The 18,666-nt window shown below is 40.5% G+C and overlaps 1 protein-coding gene across 8 annotated transcripts in view; it reads left to right on the top strand.

The window, feature by feature from the left end:
* The window catches only part of CDH23 (cadherin related 23), a 568,554-nt gene that overhangs the window by 523,818 nt on the left and 26,070 nt on the right, over window positions 1-18,666 (top strand). For 5 of the 8 annotated variants that reach the window (XM_042457557.1, XM_042457556.1, XM_042457555.1 and 2 more), the window contains exons 43-52: window positions 239-346; window positions 1,420-1,522; window positions 3,667-3,792; window positions 4,783-4,986; window positions 7,387-7,845; window positions 9,533-9,649; window positions 9,770-9,994; window positions 13,018-13,187; window positions 16,729-16,866; window positions 18,287-18,406. In XM_042457557.1, coding sequence (XP_042313491.1) covers window positions 239-346; window positions 1,420-1,522; window positions 3,667-3,792; window positions 4,783-4,986; window positions 7,387-7,845; window positions 9,533-9,649; window positions 9,770-9,994; window positions 13,018-13,187; window positions 16,729-16,866; window positions 18,287-18,406 — 1,770 coding nt within the window. Of the gene's footprint in view, window positions 1-238; window positions 347-1,419; window positions 1,523-3,647; window positions 3,793-4,782; window positions 4,987-7,386; window positions 7,846-9,532; window positions 9,650-9,769; window positions 9,999-13,017; window positions 13,188-16,728; window positions 16,867-18,269; window positions 18,407-18,666 lie in introns of those variants that run through there. The other 3 variants (XR_006102875.1, XM_042457560.1, XR_006102876.1) reach the window with 3 other exon arrangements.

The following is an 18,666-nucleotide window of genomic DNA, read 5'->3' as shown; positions in this document are numbered from 1 at the left end:
TGGCTATCCTTACCTATCCTAAGATGGATTTCCTGAGATAATAAACTTCCATTTTTGTGTTTACTTTACAAGAGCATCCAGAGTCATTTCTCCTGCATCCACCACAAGTTCATGTTGCACTAGCCCCACTACACTCTGCTTAATATAGATGCTAAATATTCATACAGAAAGAAAACAATGTCATTTCATCAATTTCCCCATCCTCTTTCTCTTTTCCTTCTTTCTTCTTCTTAACTAGACTGGGATTGTTTATGTAAACCATCCTTTGGACCGAGAGCGAGTATCAGAATATAGGCTGACAGTGACAGTGAAGGATAATCCAGAAAATGCACGCAACGCGAGGCGGGTAATTATATACTTTTCTGTCTTCTATATATAGCACTAGAGTTGGTTTACTGAGAGGCTTTTGTGTAATATGTACTGTTAAAAACATATGACACAGGTCCACATGTTGCTTTCTCCTTTAGGGAATCCCAAAAAAGATTTCAAGGCCAGGATTAAAATGTTTGTAACAGCTCTACAGTTCTTCATTTATATTCCTATTTTCATGACAGATGTTTCAGAGTGTCTTAAAAACCATGAAAATATTTTTGCCCTTAATTTATTTTATATGTTGCATTACAATATTATAATGTATAGTATTACAATGGTTATTACCATTGTAATTGTATTTGTATTATCAGCATTGGAGAATATGTCAAAGCCAAGCCTGAATACTTTTCAGAAACACTTCAGGGATGTGCATACTGGCCATAAAGGACCCCAGGTTGAGGGTGGAGTCCACGCATAGCATCCACATGACACACACCCCAGCTCCACCCCAGGGTGCTGTGATGTTGCGTACCACACCACACGGTGCATGGCATCATGGTGGTCCTCTGGCGCTGCATCCACGTGATGCAGTGCCGAAGGAACGCCATAAAACTGCAGTGGCATAGCTGTCATGCCCTTTGCGGTGCAAAAAAGACCCTTTTTGTGGCTTCTTTTTGTGCCTGGCAAAGGCTAGATTAGGGCCACAGTGTGTGGTTGCTGCAGCCCTGATCTGGCTGTAAAAGGGCCGCCCCTTTGGAGCAGTCTACACAACCCCTTCATTATCTTGCTGGGTTTTATCTGGGTTCTGAGGTTCATAATTATGTCACCCTAAGGACACCTTGCTCCCACCCATGTTTTCAGGTTCAGGCAGTCTTTGAATCTAAACAAAACACCAAAACTCCTGAGGAGGCCAGTATGTATATATTTTTTCAACATTCTTTTCATGAAGAACAGTGGAGATTAGTATGCATTCTTTCAGCATTTGTGTAATGAGAAGTTGTATTTTTCTGACAACAATTATGAGTTGTTCTTGCTAAAGTTAACTGCAGATGTGTTATTTGAAAAAAAGCCTTTCCATCCTTTTCCTTTTTGAATACACTACTTTAGGATTTTGAGTTGCTGGTGATTTCAGTAGCAGATGAAAATGATAACCATCCCCTCTTCACTCAGAGTTCTTACCAAGCTGAGGTGCTGGAAAATTCACCACCAGGTGAGTATTTTCTTCAGCAAGTCACCATGTTTAACGGAAGGTCTCTTTTCCAGCCCAGATCTCCTCTAGTTAATGAAAGGGACCAGGTTTTGTAGTGTTAAGACAAGGGACATATAATGGGACAAGCAATCTCATGTTTTACAGATTTAAGACACTGTTTCAGTTTCTGAAAGTGATAATCTTTTCTCCCACTGCAATGTTACTTGCAAAGCAAGCAACAGAAACTGAGGCTAAATACAATGTAGACCAAACAAGTCATATTATACTAGTCATAGCAAACCTAGAGAGGCTACTGTATCGAACAAAAGAAGATGCTCCTAATGAAGCCATGTTTAAGAAATGCTAGTTGAGAAATTTAAAACAGGATAAAACTGGGAAAGGTAGTTTTTGTCTAGAATGTCTAGGTTTATATTAGGAATTGCAAGTTTGCTCCTCGAAAAAGTGAGCACCTGTTAATATTTTTTTAATGAAACTAAAACTTTTCCCAGAATCCTGTATCATGAGGCACCACATGCAGCCCTCAGTTATGCAGGCATCCACATTTGGTGAGAGCCCACCTATATTCCTCTTCAAATCAAATTGATTGGCTGGGCTGCAGGTAGAGAGGGCATGGTGTTCCAGGACTTTTGAGATTGGTGTTTAGCCACTGGTAGTTTTGACCACAGTGGAGACTGCTGGGGACTTGAGTTTGTGGGGACATGTGTTGAGATGTGTGTTGGGGACATGTGTGTGTATGCACATGTGTACATGCAACCCTCCAGGCCCTTGAGTATAGACCCTCAAAATTGAAATGGTTTGCAACCCTGTGCATTGTGTTGAACACCACTGCTCTTACTTTTCTGTGGCTTCTGAAATGCCATTTTTTTTCTCCTGTTATAAAAGTGTAGAACCACTTTGTGAGATTTATGCAATCAGCAATCTTGGATTTTTATGAACTAGTTATGGCATTTTAAGGTTTAAATGTGTGGCTTTTTCTAATTCCTTTGCTTGGATTAAATAGCATAAATAAAAATAACATGGTACAGTGGGCCCTTCCCTTACGCAGGGGATCTGTTCTGAACCCCACAGTGTAAGGGAAATCCAGTGTATGTTGGAGCCCCATTAGAAATAACTGGGCTCGTGCTTTCCAGCGCGGCTTTCATCGTATGCTGAAAGCCGCGTATGACGCGGGTGCACTGTAATCATCTGGAGTCCTATTTGCTGATGCCAGGGAAATATAAACAATCCTGTAGTCATTATATTTTATCCTCCAAAACATGGCTTGAAGGAGATTCAGAAGTAGCTATGCTCTTTCTTCCCCTTAGAAATTATGTGGAAGGGGACACTTCCCAGTTTGAGCTGACCATGACTTAATGGTACAAATGAACAAAGAAATTGTCATTCAGATACACTCATCAGACTGGGATTGTAAAGCATGGTTTCATTCTAGTTTGTGACCCTGATTTGAAGGGGTTACTCAAAATGTGTACTTGCTGTTTTAACGTAATTACTGTAATTTTCTTAAATAAGGTAGCATCCTATGAACTTGAGTATGTAAGGGAAGAGGGAATGATAGATTATGGAAGCAAATAGATTATTTCTTATCCTAACTGTCAACTGTAGTATTTCCCAGTCCAAGCAGGGTGGGCAGCTCACTCCACCATTTTAGGGCGAGTTGCCTTCCAGATTGGACCACAGTTGCCCTGCAAGTCTGAATGCATTAATTTAGTAATTTCACATAGTCACACTTCTCACCAGGAGTTTAATTACATGTAACTTTAATTGGAGAACTAATACTTTGTGATTACTTCCAAAATATTTAATACTTCAGTAAAATGTAGTATGTTCTTGACTGGCCCCTCTTGCATGATATGTGACTTCATGAGCCAGCAAAGAAGGTGGAGTTCCCTGTAAATGCCCTGTGATTTTGAATATGGCTGATGGATGTGTGTGCTTTGTTTTAGCAGGGCTGTAAGGCTTCTTCCAGGGAGCGTCTTGATTCAGTCTGCCAAGGTTACATCAGGCATCATATCTCATAGGCTGTCACCCTGTTTCATACATTCATTCTTCATTGTTGATCACTGGGGTATTTTCTGGGGAGAGGAGGGAGGGAATGAAATCTATTGATGTTACCCTTGTTATTTAGGCCTCCATGCTTCATTCAGGTACTCGCATCACAGTCCTTAATGGGCCAATTCTAGCTTTGGACAATGACCAGGGTGTGAATGCAGTGGTCACATATCAGTTCCTTGGAGCAGCAGTGCATCTCTTCTCCATTGACCATGAAACAGGTAAGAAAGCTAGGTATCCTGAGATAGAAGGTAGCCAGTCTCCCTGCTCTGCTCAGGGAAATGAGGTAGTGGAATCTTTTTATTTGAACAATTTGAAAGCAGACTGGAAGCAGTCGAAACAAAGAACTACAGTGGGCCCTCTGTATCCACAGTGGTTTGGTTCCAGGACCACCCTACACTGATCCCCAAAAACATAGATGTTCAAATCAGTATTTAATATTAAAATTATCTGCATTCTACTGCTGCCAGGCCAAGAAACGGTTCTAGGATAGCAGTGGCAACTGCAGCAGCAAAGCCTGGGCACCAGGCACATATTCTTCCTTCTTTGGCTGTTCTTTCCTTTGAAATGCAAAAGTGGTGGCTGGCATGGTCCCAATAGGAAGAAAGAAGAATGTGTACCTGGTACCCAGGCATCCTTGTCTTTCTGGCTGAAGTTTTATGGTGGGAAGGTGGAAAAGGGAGTAAAGAAGTTTAAATTCTGGCTGAGGCTTCAAGGTCAGAACATGGGAAAGAGAGGAAGGGATACAAAATCTGGGTAATATTGGGGTTTTGAAACAAAATGTAACTCAAAGGTAAAGATGGAAATAATATTCTCAGTTATTGATTTCCTATTTCAAAAATGGGTATCCCAACAGTTAGGAAACCCCATCAGGAAGAAAAATAGAATACTGAAGTGTTCTGTTATTCTGACAATATACATATGGCCAAGATCACTAGAGAGGCACACATAGGTGTGGGTATGTGTGTGTAAAAAAATGTTTTCCACACAGAAGACTCACATGATGACTCCAAGATGAGAGATTTCCAAGCCTCCTTTTAGTTTTACAGTTTGTTACAACTTGCAAATGCCAATTTGTGTTTGCTGCCATTTTCATGTTGGCAATTTTGGTACATGGTTATTCAGAGCTGAGAAATGTTTGGTTGTTCTTGTTTATATTTAATATACTGTACATCTTTTTTTTTAAACTGACATTTTTGAATAACCCCCAGGTGTCATTCTGGTGAAGCCAGGGCAGGTGATAGATAGAGAGGCCTTCTCAAATCCAGTCCTGGAGTTTCTGCTGGTTGCAGTGGATATTGGCAAATTAAACAGCACTTCTGCCCTCACGGTGACCATTCTGGATGATAACGACAATCGGCCAACCTTTCATCCAGCAGTGTTGACTGCTCGACTGATGGAAAATAGCCCTCCAGGTCAGAATGAAGGGAAATGCAGGGAGGTTATGGGGATTTAAGAGTTACTGGGATTTTAAAAAGAGGAACTGTGAGGATCCAAAAGAAATGAAGGCATGAATTCTGAAAAGTCAGGAAAATAAGGGTATTAAGAGTATTCTGCACTATAATCTCTACTGTTTGTGGGTAAAAGATTCCCCCCCCCAAAAAAATGGTGATGAATACAGTTGTAACAGACTGCTAGTGTAACTTTCAGTTACATTTATGAAAGCATCATAACATAACCACTAACATTCCAGCAGATTCCTGCCCCCAGCAGATATCCAAGGTGTCTATTAGGATTTTTGCAGAAAGCAAAATTAGTTCTTTGCTTCCTTTTACTGATACCCAGTAACATGCTGCATTCTTGGCCCTATAATGACACGGTTGTTTCTACTGTTACCACCTCAGACTCGGCAAATTGTTTGCAGGGTAGGGACAGAGAAAGGTGAATTGCCTCCACCTATACCAGGCATGGAAAACCTTTGCTCCTAGGCCAGAGAGGAAGGGTGCCCATCCAGTCTACAGGATTCTTCTCCTATCTCCAGAAAGTTACTAGAAAAGCTGGGAAGCTGTTGCATGGAAATGAAGTCCTCTTAGTTGCTCAGGAAGATGTTACATGCAGGCTTGCCACTGAGTAGGCATGTTTAAATCCAATAAATTTATCATATGGCACTTAGAGGGATGGTAACATAATGGAACAGAACGGAACGGGGGGAGGACGGGGGAACACCACTGATGCCGCTGGGACTCCCCAAGCCATTTCCCAGCTGTTCCCCAACCGTTCCTGGCAGCCGACTTTGAAGAACGGTTTAAAATCATCCTTCACAATCGGCTGCCATGGAACAGTTGGGGAATGGCTTGGGGACTCCCAGTGGCATTGGCGGTGTTCTCCTGTGTGGTAACACATGTTTTTCCCCTGTTATGTTCCATTCCATCCCTCCAAGTGCCATGCAATAAGCTTACAAGTGTGTTCTATGCACTTGGTGAGACTGTCCGAACCAGAAATAATTGCATCTGGCTCTGCTCACTTTTGCTTTGGTTCCATACCATACTGTTATACTTACTCATTAATAAAATATGCCTTTTTAAGCAAAAGAAAATGTTTTTCTATACTCACTGATACTTCTTGATCCGGTGAAATACATAAGCCTTCAATTGTCTGTTGTTACATCTATTAAAGTTTACCTCCAGGCATCTACAAATGACAGCTCTATCTACTGAATTCTGAGAATTAGCACTTACAGAACAGGATAGGATCCTTAATTTTTTTGAAGTCAAAAACATCATTTTGCTTATGTGCTCCAGATAATGCTTCACAAATTGTGGGAAGGAGGAATTTCTTACTGATCACATTGCACATCTATCTTTATAATAGAGGTTTTGTAGCCTTCTTTATAGGTTCTAGAAGTTTCTGTCCCAGGAACAGCTAGAGATGGCAATTAAATTGATTGATCCAAAATGGCAGCATTTTTGTTGTTGTTGTTCTAAATATACTAAAGGGGTTATTGGAAGATCATCCAGGCTGACCTCAGAATTCTAATGATACAAACTGGTGTTTAAGGTCCTAGATGGTAAACTGAAATTAAATCACAGTTTAGACATAATGGAGAACTGAAAGCACACTTGTTCTCAGCAACTATACTATAAGAAGTATACATCTGGAGTGCATTTATTTCTTCATTAACTAAAAGGTGCAATCTAAGTAAGCTTAATTCCATGTTTCCATTGCTTCTAGCTAAAGATTTATCTTTCATTTAAAACGGGCTTATTGTTCTTGTAAATGTTGACCGAGTTGTTATTAACCTTTGTATACTACTAATACTCTCAGGAGAATTTTATTCTCTGTGTGTTTGTGTACAAATGGCCTAGAGATTTAACTAGCAAGCACTGATTATCTCTCTTCTTTCATTTTTTCCCCAGCTGGCAATCAAGGAAGAGAAAATAATTTGGTTTTGTGTATATTTGTTCATTTTGCATTTTTAAGAAACATTACTTTAATTCTTAATATTTTAATGCAACACAATTCATTTTGTGCAGACCACATATATGGCCTTATTCATTATTCCATGAACCCTTATGTAATCCTTCTTGAATCCCACTACTATGGGATTTAATTTAGATACTTTTGCATATGTGCTCCAGATAATACTTCACAAATTGTGGGCAGAAGGGAATTTCTTACTGGACATCAATCACATTGTACATCTGTTTTTATAACAGGTTTTTGTTAGCTTTCTTTATGGGTACCAGAGGTTGCTATCCCACAGGAACAGCTGAGGATGGCAGTTGATTGGATAGATCCAAAATGGCAGCTCTTTTGTTCTAAAAGCCCAGGCAACTTAAATCTCTCTAATGTCACAGTCTGGGTTTCCCCCCTAGGTTTTTCTGTCCTTCAGGTAATAGCAACAGACATGGATAGTGGCCTCAACCAGCAGATGAACTATCGGATTGAAAGTGGAGCTCAAGATAAGTTCTTGATCAATGCAAATAGTGGAGTGATCAGCGTGGCTAATACGACTATAGACAGAGAAGAAAAAGACAACTACCGGTTGACTGTGGTTGCTATGGATCAGGGCACACCATCTCTCTCTGGCACAGCCACTGTGAACATCTTTGTCGATGACATCAATGACTCTCAACCAGAGTTCGTCAACCCCATCCAGACAGTCAGCGTGCCTGAATCAGCTGCGGTGGGCACATTTATTGCTGAGGTGACAGCAATAGACAGAGACCTCAATCCACAGCTGGAATATTACATCATTGAAATCCTGGCCAAAGATGATACAGATGCTCTTGTGCCAGACCAGCAAGGAGCTTTTGCAGTGGATTTTAGATCAGGTACAAAAGGTGGAGAATGAAATACAGTTCTGAACACCTAAAACCTGTAGGTTAACAACATACACCATTTCTTTTATAAAGGATGTAAGTCAGTGGAAGGCAGGGAAAAACAATGACTGCATACAATTTTAGCACTGAAACAAGTATTATGGACCTAAAATGGCATTTACAGTAACTGCTATATTAAATGTGCTTTCATAAATCTTCAGCTGGTGCTGGAAAAACCAACCAGTGTTGTCAAATTGCAAGAAAATAGTGAGAAAAATTAATCTCCTGTCTTTTATGTTTTCTCTTATTTCTGTTTCTCTTTCCTTTTCACACTCTGCACTTTGCCCCCTTCCTCTTTCCTTGTCTATCTTGCCCTTGCTTTCTCTTTCTTTCTTTGCTCACTTTTTATGAGTAATTGCTCCAACCAGCTAACTGTAATCTTCTTATTTTCCTTTATGGCTTTCAAACTTGCAGGTTTGATTTCTGTGTTTCTCTGTGGTGTGGTCAGTGTCCTCTTTCCATCTCAGTCAACACCTTCCCATCTCCACCTTCATCCTCATCATCCTCATCCTCATGTTTAGTGCTGGTTTGTCTCATGCTGGCAGGCAGCAACTGCAATATATGTCTGCCATGCATTGTGTTCTAACCTTCCCAGACTGAATGCTGACAGCAACTCAGAAGCATCTAGCTGCTAGGGAATGGGAGGGGCAAGCATATTTAGGGTAAGTGATCTTTCACCCTATGCTTTCCATTATAGTGAAGGATAGCAAAAGATCGTGAATGCCATGAAATCTAAGGACAGTTTGCTCATGGGTGATGTTATCTGCTTGCCACTAATTTTTTTAACCAACAGTTTTCCAAAGGAGCTGAAGGTGATAGTTATGATCATTATTATATCTTTTTACCTCAACAAAAATCTTGAGACAGTGTTTTAATAAAGTTCTCCCAATGACCTTCATGGCTGAGATATGAACTCAGGTCTCCTTGAACTAATCCAGTACTTCTTCCGGAACTCTATGCAATCTAAACGTAACACAGTGATTTAATACATTTGTGGTGGTGTAGCAAAGTTATGCACCCGTACATAACACCAGACCATGAATGTCCTAGGGCCGTTAAAGGTGTACCAAAGGTAAATTATGAACTTCAGCATGGTATTAGTGGACTGTGGGAGCCAGATTAATAGTGCAATATTATACATGTTCACTTAAAGGAGACTCAGCTGTTTTCAGTAGGGCTCACTCCCTAGTAAATGTAAATTAATTAAAAAACCCAGATTGTATCAGCAAGTGTACTTTGATACAGTTTTCATGTATATTTCAAAGTTGTCATTTTTCTCAGTTCAGCCTCAGAACCCATTTAGAGTAGATGCAGCTGGGCTTTCCACAAAATACCTTGCATTTAAGTAACCTGGTATGTCTGTAGGAGAATTAGTTGTGGCATACAAAGCAAACAACAACAACATATTTTTAAGTAGAGTAAAGATTTACTAAATGAAGGGAATATGAAGAAATAATTTTTATAGATGGCATTGTGTGCTAATTCATTGAAAATAGTTCCATAAAGATGAAGAAAAGAGACTAGGAAGACTTTTTGAGCTTGGTATACTTTTCCAGCCTATGAAGCGTGTCTGTTCCTTGTTCTGAGGGTACTGTGTAACTTGCTGTTCCCCCCTACACCTTCCTTTTCTACTTTACAGGTGCTGTGAAAGTTAAATCCACACTAAACAGGGAACTGGTGGCCACTTATGAAGTTACAATCTCTGTCTATGACAATGCCAGTGATGTGGTTGATCGTTCAGTTAGTGTGCCCAATGGTAAGACTGATCTTGCATTGTGGCATTGAGAACAATAAAGGAGAGGTGGCAGACTGATTAATGTTCCTGTTTTTTATTCTCACTGTACCTCTTTTTCAATTTCTCTTTCCTGTCTCCCAGCAAAACTGACAGTAAATGTGTTGGATGTCAATGATAATGCTCCCCGATTCCGCCCTTTTGGGGCAACATTTTTCACAGAGAGAATTCTGGAAGGAGCAACTCCTGGGACCACATTGATATCTGTGTCAGCTATAGATCCAGATAAAGGTGCTAATGGACAGATCACATATGAGATCCTCAACCTCTCCCCTGAGGGATATCTCCAGCTTGAGGACATCTCAGCAGGTAGGTGGGTGAAACAGGCATGGTTCTCACCCGTATCAATTTTGAAGTAATTGTTATCCCCAAATATTTCACTGATTTTACTAATGTCATACCCGATCTTTCTATCAACTCCCTTTTTTTCTTCCTTACTCAAATTCATAGCTATAATTGATTATTTCTCTTTATTTATGCACAATCCTGACACTTCAGCAAATTTCTTAAGCTTAGTTAACATTTGTTCAATATTATCAACTGGATTAGTAAGTGTTATGAACAAATCATCAGCGAAAGCACGCACTTGAAACTCTTTCCCTTTAATTTTAACCTCCTCAACCTATTACTCTTGTCTAATATTAATCAAAAGAATTTCTAATGACAAAATAAACAATAGAGGAGAGATGGGACAACCCGGTCAGGTGCCTTTAGGTAAGGCTCTCGACATTTCTCCATTTATTAAAAGCTTCGCTGTTTATCTTTAGTATATTGCTTCAGTCTAACCTAGGAATTTAATTCCAACATTCACTTTCCTCAATATCTCCAACAGAAATGACCAACTTAAATTATCAAATACTTTTTTGAAATCAATAAAAACTAAAGCTAATCTCCTGTCAATGTTTTTCTCATAGATTTCAACGAAATTTAATACATGGCGTATATTATCCTTGATATATCTATTAGATAGGAAGCCCTACGGATTGCTTCCTAGCAACTTAACTAAAATCTTTTTTAACCTTTCTGCCATAATGGAAACAAAAAGTTTATAGTCATTATTTCAAAGAGAAATTGCTCTATAGCTTTTAGCATCAGATTTATCCCTCCTGTCTTTCAAAATCAAAGCAATGTGATCTTCTAACCAAATTTTAGATATATTACATTCTTGGATTTGGTTCATAGTGGCCCGGTCCAGACAGGCACCCTGTACAGATGGGTGCTGCCATCATTACGTGCCAGATGCCTAGTGTTCGCACGTCATTATGATGTTGTGAGTGTGCCATTGGCGCACTGCAGCGTCATAATCGCGCCGTAAGAAGAATCCGCTTTTTGCGGGTTCTTTTTGCTCCACGGGGAAGTCCCGCAGTCTGGAGGCTGCGGATTCCCTGCAGAACAAAACAAGGTGCTGGGAGATTGTCCTTTTTGGACGGTCTGTCCCGCGCCAGTGACACTCTTTGTTAACTTTTGAGTAGGCATTTTGCCTGACTTTAGTCTGTTTCTTTGTGCTTAATCACACACACACACACACACACACACACACACACACGCACACACAGAGAGAGAGAGAGAGCTTTCTGCATTATATCTTATACTCTATATGTTATTTTCTATAGTGCATACTCCGTGCTCTATAGATATATTTTCAGGCCTCAGAGTTGCCAATCAAAATAAGCTTGACCTGTAAAATGAGTTAAATTGAAGAATCCCTGTACTTAAACAAGAAATTCTTACAAAATTTCTCCACAATGGTGAGGAGGTTATTCTTCATATGGAAACAATATGTTTATTCTATTGTTTATTTCAGTTTACTTATTGCATTTCCAACAGTGCAGAAACCTTCCCCCTCCTGCATGCATAGAATCAGCATCAGCAACAAAAATATACATTACTGGCTAGGAATATAGAGGGATACATCCTCTAGTGAAGGGTAGATAACTTCCTTTCTTTCGGCTAAAATGCACTCTCCATCTCAGTGCTAAGCTAGTTAACCTAGTTGACTTCAGATCTACTTTAAAAGCAAAATGTGATGGAGTTTATATGGCAAGAGGTTTCAGTTGTGCACAGGGACTGACTGACCAGTATGGAAAGAGGTTAGAGAAGACAGTAAAAGATAATTCAGAGGGATTATGTAATGTGGGAAGAGCACCTTAGAATGATAAGATTAAAGATGAAAGTGGACATTGAATGTGACAAAGAATCACACACTTGATGACTAAGCAGGATGGTTGACTCTGAAAAGATGAGAAAGAGTGGTGTAAAAGTTGAAAAATACTAATATTGTAGCAAAAGTACATAAAATAAAATAGCTGAATTCATTTTGGATAGAGGTGGGGAAAGGAGGTTCCTACTTAGAAATGTAGGTTATTATATCTGAAATTTCTCCCTGAAATTTCAGATGCCTAGCTTTGGACTCAGCCTTGAAACTGTATGCCCATTTACCAGTGAACAGGATTGCATTTGCATAGTTAAAACTAATGAATTGTCTGAGCCTGTTCCTAGAGAGGCTTGATGTGGTGACACATGCTTTAGTTACCTCTTGTTTTGATTACATAATGTGCTGTATGTGTGACTGCCTTTTAAGTGTGTTCAGAAAGAGCTGATTGTTAAATGGGGTTGGCTACACACAGCATGCTACTGAGCAAAAGGCAGAATATAAATAAAATAAAATAATAATGACTACACCTTCCTTGTGAAGGAAGAAGCAGAGCTTGGAGTGTTGCATTTGAAAATCAATTTGGTAGTTTTAAATATTAGAAAATATGAAATTAATACATTTTTTCTAAAAGTAATAACTGAAATATTTAAATTGGTTAAATTATTGTTAATTGATTTGTTATTTAAAATATTAGTTTCCAAGACAGAGTATAGGATTTACAGAGAATGCCATAGCGGTTGCTACCATTGACCTCTAGTTGCATATTTTATCATTGGCACCTTTTGTCATTTTAAAGTTGCTTTCCCCCAGCTTGTCCCCTCTCCCTCAAAATGATCCACAAAGTACTAATACAGTTGTTGCCTGGGTTTGGTAGGACTCTAACACATCTTGAAACTGTCATTTTGGAAATAACATGATCAGTTAAGTTTTGTTACTCATCTGCATTTGTCTTCTGTCCTTTCTTTGCCCTCCTGCATTTGCACCTCTGCGCCAATAATTCATTGTTTAACATGGTTTTTTAAGATTGTTTCTTCTCACCTCTTATCTTTCTTTTCTCCCATTCTTGTGTTTAGACATATCCAAAATAATATACTACAGTACTTCAGAGAGCTGAATGAATAACTTATAGAAGATTAGGATAGAATGGCAATTTTAATGTTCACCTGTCCTCTTTTAGGAAAGGTAGTTTCCAACAGAACAGTGGATTATGAAGAGGTGCAGTGGCTGAATTTCACCGTTCGGGCTTCAGATAATGGAACTCCAAGGAGATCGGCTGAGATGCCAGTGTACTTAGAAATTGTTGATATCAATGACAACAACCCCATCTTCAGCCAGCCATCCTACCAGGTGAACTTAAATGGTTGTGTGCGGATATGAGAAAAAGTGGAGGGGCAATTTGGGGAGAAAAATATCATGAGCCCAAACTATGGCATGATACAGAGTGCCAAAAAGAGACGCCGGGGAGGCACCTCTCCTTGCTCCGCAGCAGCGCCCCAGCAACCAAATTGTGTGATGCTGCTGTGCAGCAAGAAAGGAGCGCCCTGAAGCGGCTCCTTTTTGCAGTGCAGTTCCAATGCCACAAACCACCAGAGATGGCGCAATGGCATCGCAGCTGCGCAGCGCTGTTTGGACACTGTGCTGCTGCGATGTCATAGCTGTGTGCGCTGTGTAGATGGTGCTGCGCAGCTGCGATGTCCTTGTCACATGCTAGGGTTGCGGGGCATGTGCATACGCCGCCCCGAGGCAACCCTAGCATGTCGCCATGACGCTGCAAAGAGCCCGTCTGCCCAGGGCCTATATCAGATGAGGCCATTTCCTCTACTATTCAGCATTCTTATGTCTGAGAGAGCTTTATTGATCAGAATATTTTCAGCAACACTTCATTTGTGATGTGGACTAAGAAATAACTGTATAACTGTTTAAACTAGGATGAAATGAAGAGTTGAAGCAAGTTGGTTTGCCTTATAATTAACCAGTAGCCATTCAATCATATCAAGATTTACCTCCAATTTGTTTGCTTTCAGCCAGTCCCTTACTTATATCAATTTATCCTTTCCATCCAAATTCAAGGAAGCTGTTTTAGTGCTAAACTGATGTGAGTTAGAGATTGAATGAGGGCACCAGACCCTAGAACACCAAATAATATTTCCACAGAGATTTCTTTTATATGTTAAACACAGAACACAGAGATAAACCTGCTCCCCCCAACATCAAACAGGAATCTGTCAGTATGCCCTTCTAACATCTCTCCTCAAGATAAGATCTGAGGCCTGTTACAGACAGGCCAAAATAAAGCTGCTTCGAGTCACTTTGGAGGTACAGTGGTGCCTCGGGATACGAAATGATCGGGTTACGAAATTTCCGGGATACGAAAAAGTTGGATTGGCAAAAACTGTTTCGGGTTACGAAATATTTTTCGGGTTACGAAATTCATTTCGGCGCGAAATTCAAATGCTGCAAAGTGCAGCTATAGGCTTTCCAGTGCTAACGGAAAAGTGTTTCGGGTTACGAAATTTTCGGGTTACGAAAGGAATGGCGGAACGAATTAATTTCGTAACCCGAGGCACCACTGTATGGTATTTCAATGATACATGAGTCCTAAGAGTCTGGAAGCTTAACCAAAGCTGCACTCCAGTCCTTAGGACCAGAGTGTGGCTTTGGTGCGGCCTTTGGATTCTTAGGACGCATGTATCATTGAAATACCATACCTCCAAAGTGACTCGAAGCAGCTTTATTTTGGCCTGTCTGTAACAGGCCTGAGACTCCGCAGAGCAGTGCCACTAAGTCCCCCCATCACTGACCAAGAGGTGGTCCAAAGGCATACCATTCTCAGTGGTTTCAAAAGAGGTCCAAAAGAACTGACTGGAATAAACTCCCTGTCAAGAAGCTATAAACCTCCTAATAGGGCCAGCACATGCAAAAATCTTTCAAGAAATTCTACCATAACCACTTTTGTCTATCTCAGCCTGGGATCTCTGACCTTACAAGGCATATCAAAGAATCTAGAAAACAAGAGTCAAACCAGCACCTTCTATACCAGTGTCTTGGGCCAGAAACTTTCAATAATACCAGTAGCCAAGAGGAAAGATACTGGATTCTGTACCAAAAGTAATTGAAAGGAAGCATAAACATAAACACACACACACACAATTGTATAAGGAGGTGGCTTTATTTGTAAGGAAAAGAGGGACAGGCATAAAATACAGAGAGAACCGAAGTAGCATTTGGGGAAAATACAGATAAGAAAACGATACAGCTAAACTAAGTTGTATCAAAACATAGATTGTAGTTGAGCAGGTTCTCAGGACTGAGCAAACAAACAGCACGAGGCAATATCAATATGTAAGACAAAGATTAAAGGAGGCTATGAGCTAACTCTAGCCCGCAGCTTTTGTATCCCAAAGGGTTTAACAGTCCCAGGTAATTCCTATTAACCAAAAACTATATGGTCAAGCCCAACCATCTCAAACCTTCTAGAAAGAATGTGTCTAAATTAGTGAGACTTCTCCTTTTGGCCTCAAAGGCTACAGCCAGAGTAAGCTAGCATGCAGGAGATTCAGTGAGGAACCTGCCTTCCCAGGCTTAGAAAAGGGTGGCTGCTGAGGAGAAAAATACCTTTCCCCACTCTCTCCCTGTCTACTTCCCTGTACAGATCTTATAAGTGTCACCCTCATCATTCTTAAAGCAGTAAAATGTAGTAGGCCTTTTTCACACGGGAGGCAAAGTGCCCACATCCCACGAATAAATGGCGATTAAATCTCGTGAAATTCCCTCAACAACGGTATTGTTTTCAGATGACATCATGCGACATTGTCATTATCCCGGCATTATTCCATGAATAATAAAGTGGGGAAATCCCATGAATGAAAAGAGATGTGATTTTGTCACTTTATTCACAGGATAATGCCAGGATAATGGTGATGTCATCTGAAAACAATCCCATTGTTGCAGGATATTCATGGATTTAATCGCCATGTATTCATAGGATGTGGGCGCTTGCCTCCTGTGTGATAAAGTCTGTAGTCATAATCACATCCTAGAATCACAGAGTTACAAGGAATCTGGGAGATCTACTAATTCAGTTTCTTCCTCTGTAAAGCAGGATGCATTTACAACATCAGTGCCAGATAACTGTTCAGCCTCTACTTAAATAGCTTCAGAAAAAGAGACGCCACCATCACTTTGTTTCATTGATGAAAAGCCTTTGGCCTTAGGAAACATCTCCTGCTGAGTAGCCAAAATCTGTCTTGCCCTCTAGAGCAGCAAAGAAGAACACTCCATCATCTGTATGAGAGCCTTTCAGATATTTGGAAAGCACCAACACATTGCCTCTCAACCTTCACTTTTCCAGACTATACATAACTAGTTTTAGCCACTGTTCCTCCCTCACCATTCCAATCACTCTTTTTGAATGCAGTCCAGCTTGACATTCTCTTACAATGTGATACCCAGAAACTTCTACATTGCTCCAAATGCAGCCTGACTAATGCATGAAAGGTGAATCTACTATTTCCCATTATTAGACATTGTGTTTTTCTTTACATAGCCTAAATTTCCATTAACATTTTTAGCATCTGCCTTTCACTGTTAGCTCCTATTTGGATTTTGCTTACTAAGGCATTTAGATTCTTTTCACATGTATTGCTTCCAGTATCTCCCCCTTTGCCTTTGATTTTTCTTTTTGCTGTAAATGCAAGACACCTCTAATAGTAATGGCCAGAAGTCATTTGTGTCTTACCTAATTAATAGATGATGTGTTACCTGTGTGTCCCTGCAGCATGCACCAGTGAAGGCAAATGAACTATGGAACCACATCCAGTTGAATGAACTAGATCCCTGATCATCCTTTAGGTCACTTTCTGCTTGTGTGTTTTTCTTATGTTTACAGAAGCCTGTTTTTGAAGATGTCCCCCTAGGTACTGTCATTCTGAAGGTCCGAGCCACAGATGCTGATTCTGGACGCTTCTCCCAAATCCAGTACAGCTTGGGAGATGGGGAGGGCAAGTTTGGAATCAACCCCAATACGGTAATAAGCTAAGTCAATCCATCAGTCATGGGCTAGCCAAACCTCTACTGCTGGATGGGCAACCTTTAGCCCACTGACCACGTATGGCCTCCTAAATGTTTTTTGATGTACCCAGAACTACTGTCAAATATTTAAGTGGAAAAGTAAACTCAATTTTATTGCTAAAACAAAGCACACTGGGTATGTAACTTTTTTTTTTTGTTGCTAGATTCACACTCTCTAAGTCTAAAGCTTCTGTAGAAGTGTAGTTCTATCCTAAAACAAAGTACCCAAATTTATTCAGTCCCCTTTTAAAGCTATCCAGGTTTGCAGCCATCCACATGCTGTGGATTAATTATATGCTGTTTGAAGAAATATTTCTATTTATTTGTTCTGAATGTCTCACAGATTAGCTTCAGGGAATAACCTTAGATTTTAGTAGTACGTGTATGTGTGCTGGTGCATGCATCTGTATATCAGAGAGAGAGAGAGAGAGAGAGAGAGAGAGAGAGAGAAAGAAAAGTTTCTCTATCCCACATATAATTTTATATACCTCCAACCTGTAGTAGTATGAGTGTTGGTGTAACACACTAGGAAACCAGGATTTGAAACCATATTCAGCCATAGAAACATATTGGGTGACCTTGGGCAAGTAACATTTTCTTATCCTCAGAAAAAGGAAATAGCAAACTGCTTCTGAACATAGGAGCTGTACAAACAGCCCGTAAGGGCTGCTCTATGCTGCCCCTCAAAGCACTGGGTTGGGGATGCAGTAACCGCACACCACACCCCCAACCCGCTACAAAAAAAGAGCTGTGAAACATGGCTTCTATCTGAGCTGCCATGGGGTGCCATAAGCACCGCGGCATGACCTTATGATGTCCCTTGTGCACAGTGTTGTTTGGGTGTTGCACACGAGTGACATCATCATGGCATGTGCCATCTGGTCAGGCATGCATCAAATCATGCCCGGGTGCCAGCACAAGGGCTTAGAGCATGTAAAAGCTCAGCCCTCACTGAACCCTAGTTTGGGTCCAGGCTGGCACAAAGTGCCGGTCTGTACACCCTCTCTGTCTACCAAGAAAACCCTGTGATAGGGTTGTTTTAGGGTTGCCATATCAGAAATGACTTGAAGGCACAAACAACAATAATGGCTTCTATTATTCACTTTTCCCCAAACCAAACAGCTCCAAGTGTTGCACACTGGCCTAATAAAGTTTGCCACATAAAGCAGTTACTTAGTCTGCTTGCCTTTTTCTGCAACTTTTACCACTTCAGAATTACAACACAGGGAAACTGGTACAGGTATATCCAATACAGGGAGAGGCGGGATATAAATATCATCATCATCATCCTTGGCAACAACAAATCTTTCCACAGTAGTCCCATAAGTGTCCGTGAATGAATCCAATAACTTTCTGAAGGTCTTTGTGTGTCCTAGGGGGATATCTACATTCTATCAGCCCTGGACCGAGAAAAGAAAGATCATTACACATTGACTGCTGTAGCCAGAGATAATCCAGGAGACATTTCCAGTAACCGTCGAGAGAATTCTGTGCAGGTAAAGGCCTGTAGACTTTACTAGACATTTTCCAAATCTACAGGGTTCACAGCATCTTTGCAAGAGTCAAAATGGCCTGAAACAGACAGGCCAAAATTAGGCAACTGTGTTGGTGCCAAAATTAGGCAACCGCATGCTCTGGAACCCTAATATGTATGGATGGCGCCATCTTGACATGGTGCCATTCATACGTGTAGTACATCGATGCCATCATGTGTGCACTGTGTCCAAAAAGTGTGGTGAGCAGCAGCCTGGTGGCA

This window comes from Sceloporus undulatus, chromosome 3 (assembly GCF_019175285.1).
Source record: "Sceloporus undulatus isolate JIND9_A2432 ecotype Alabama chromosome 3, SceUnd_v1.1, whole genome shotgun sequence".
In the NCBI taxonomy this organism is placed as follows: Eukaryota; Metazoa; Chordata; class Lepidosauria; order Squamata; family Phrynosomatidae; genus Sceloporus; species Sceloporus undulatus.
Note: the sequence above shows the minus strand (reverse complement) of the source record. Positions and strands in the feature narration are given on the sequence as shown.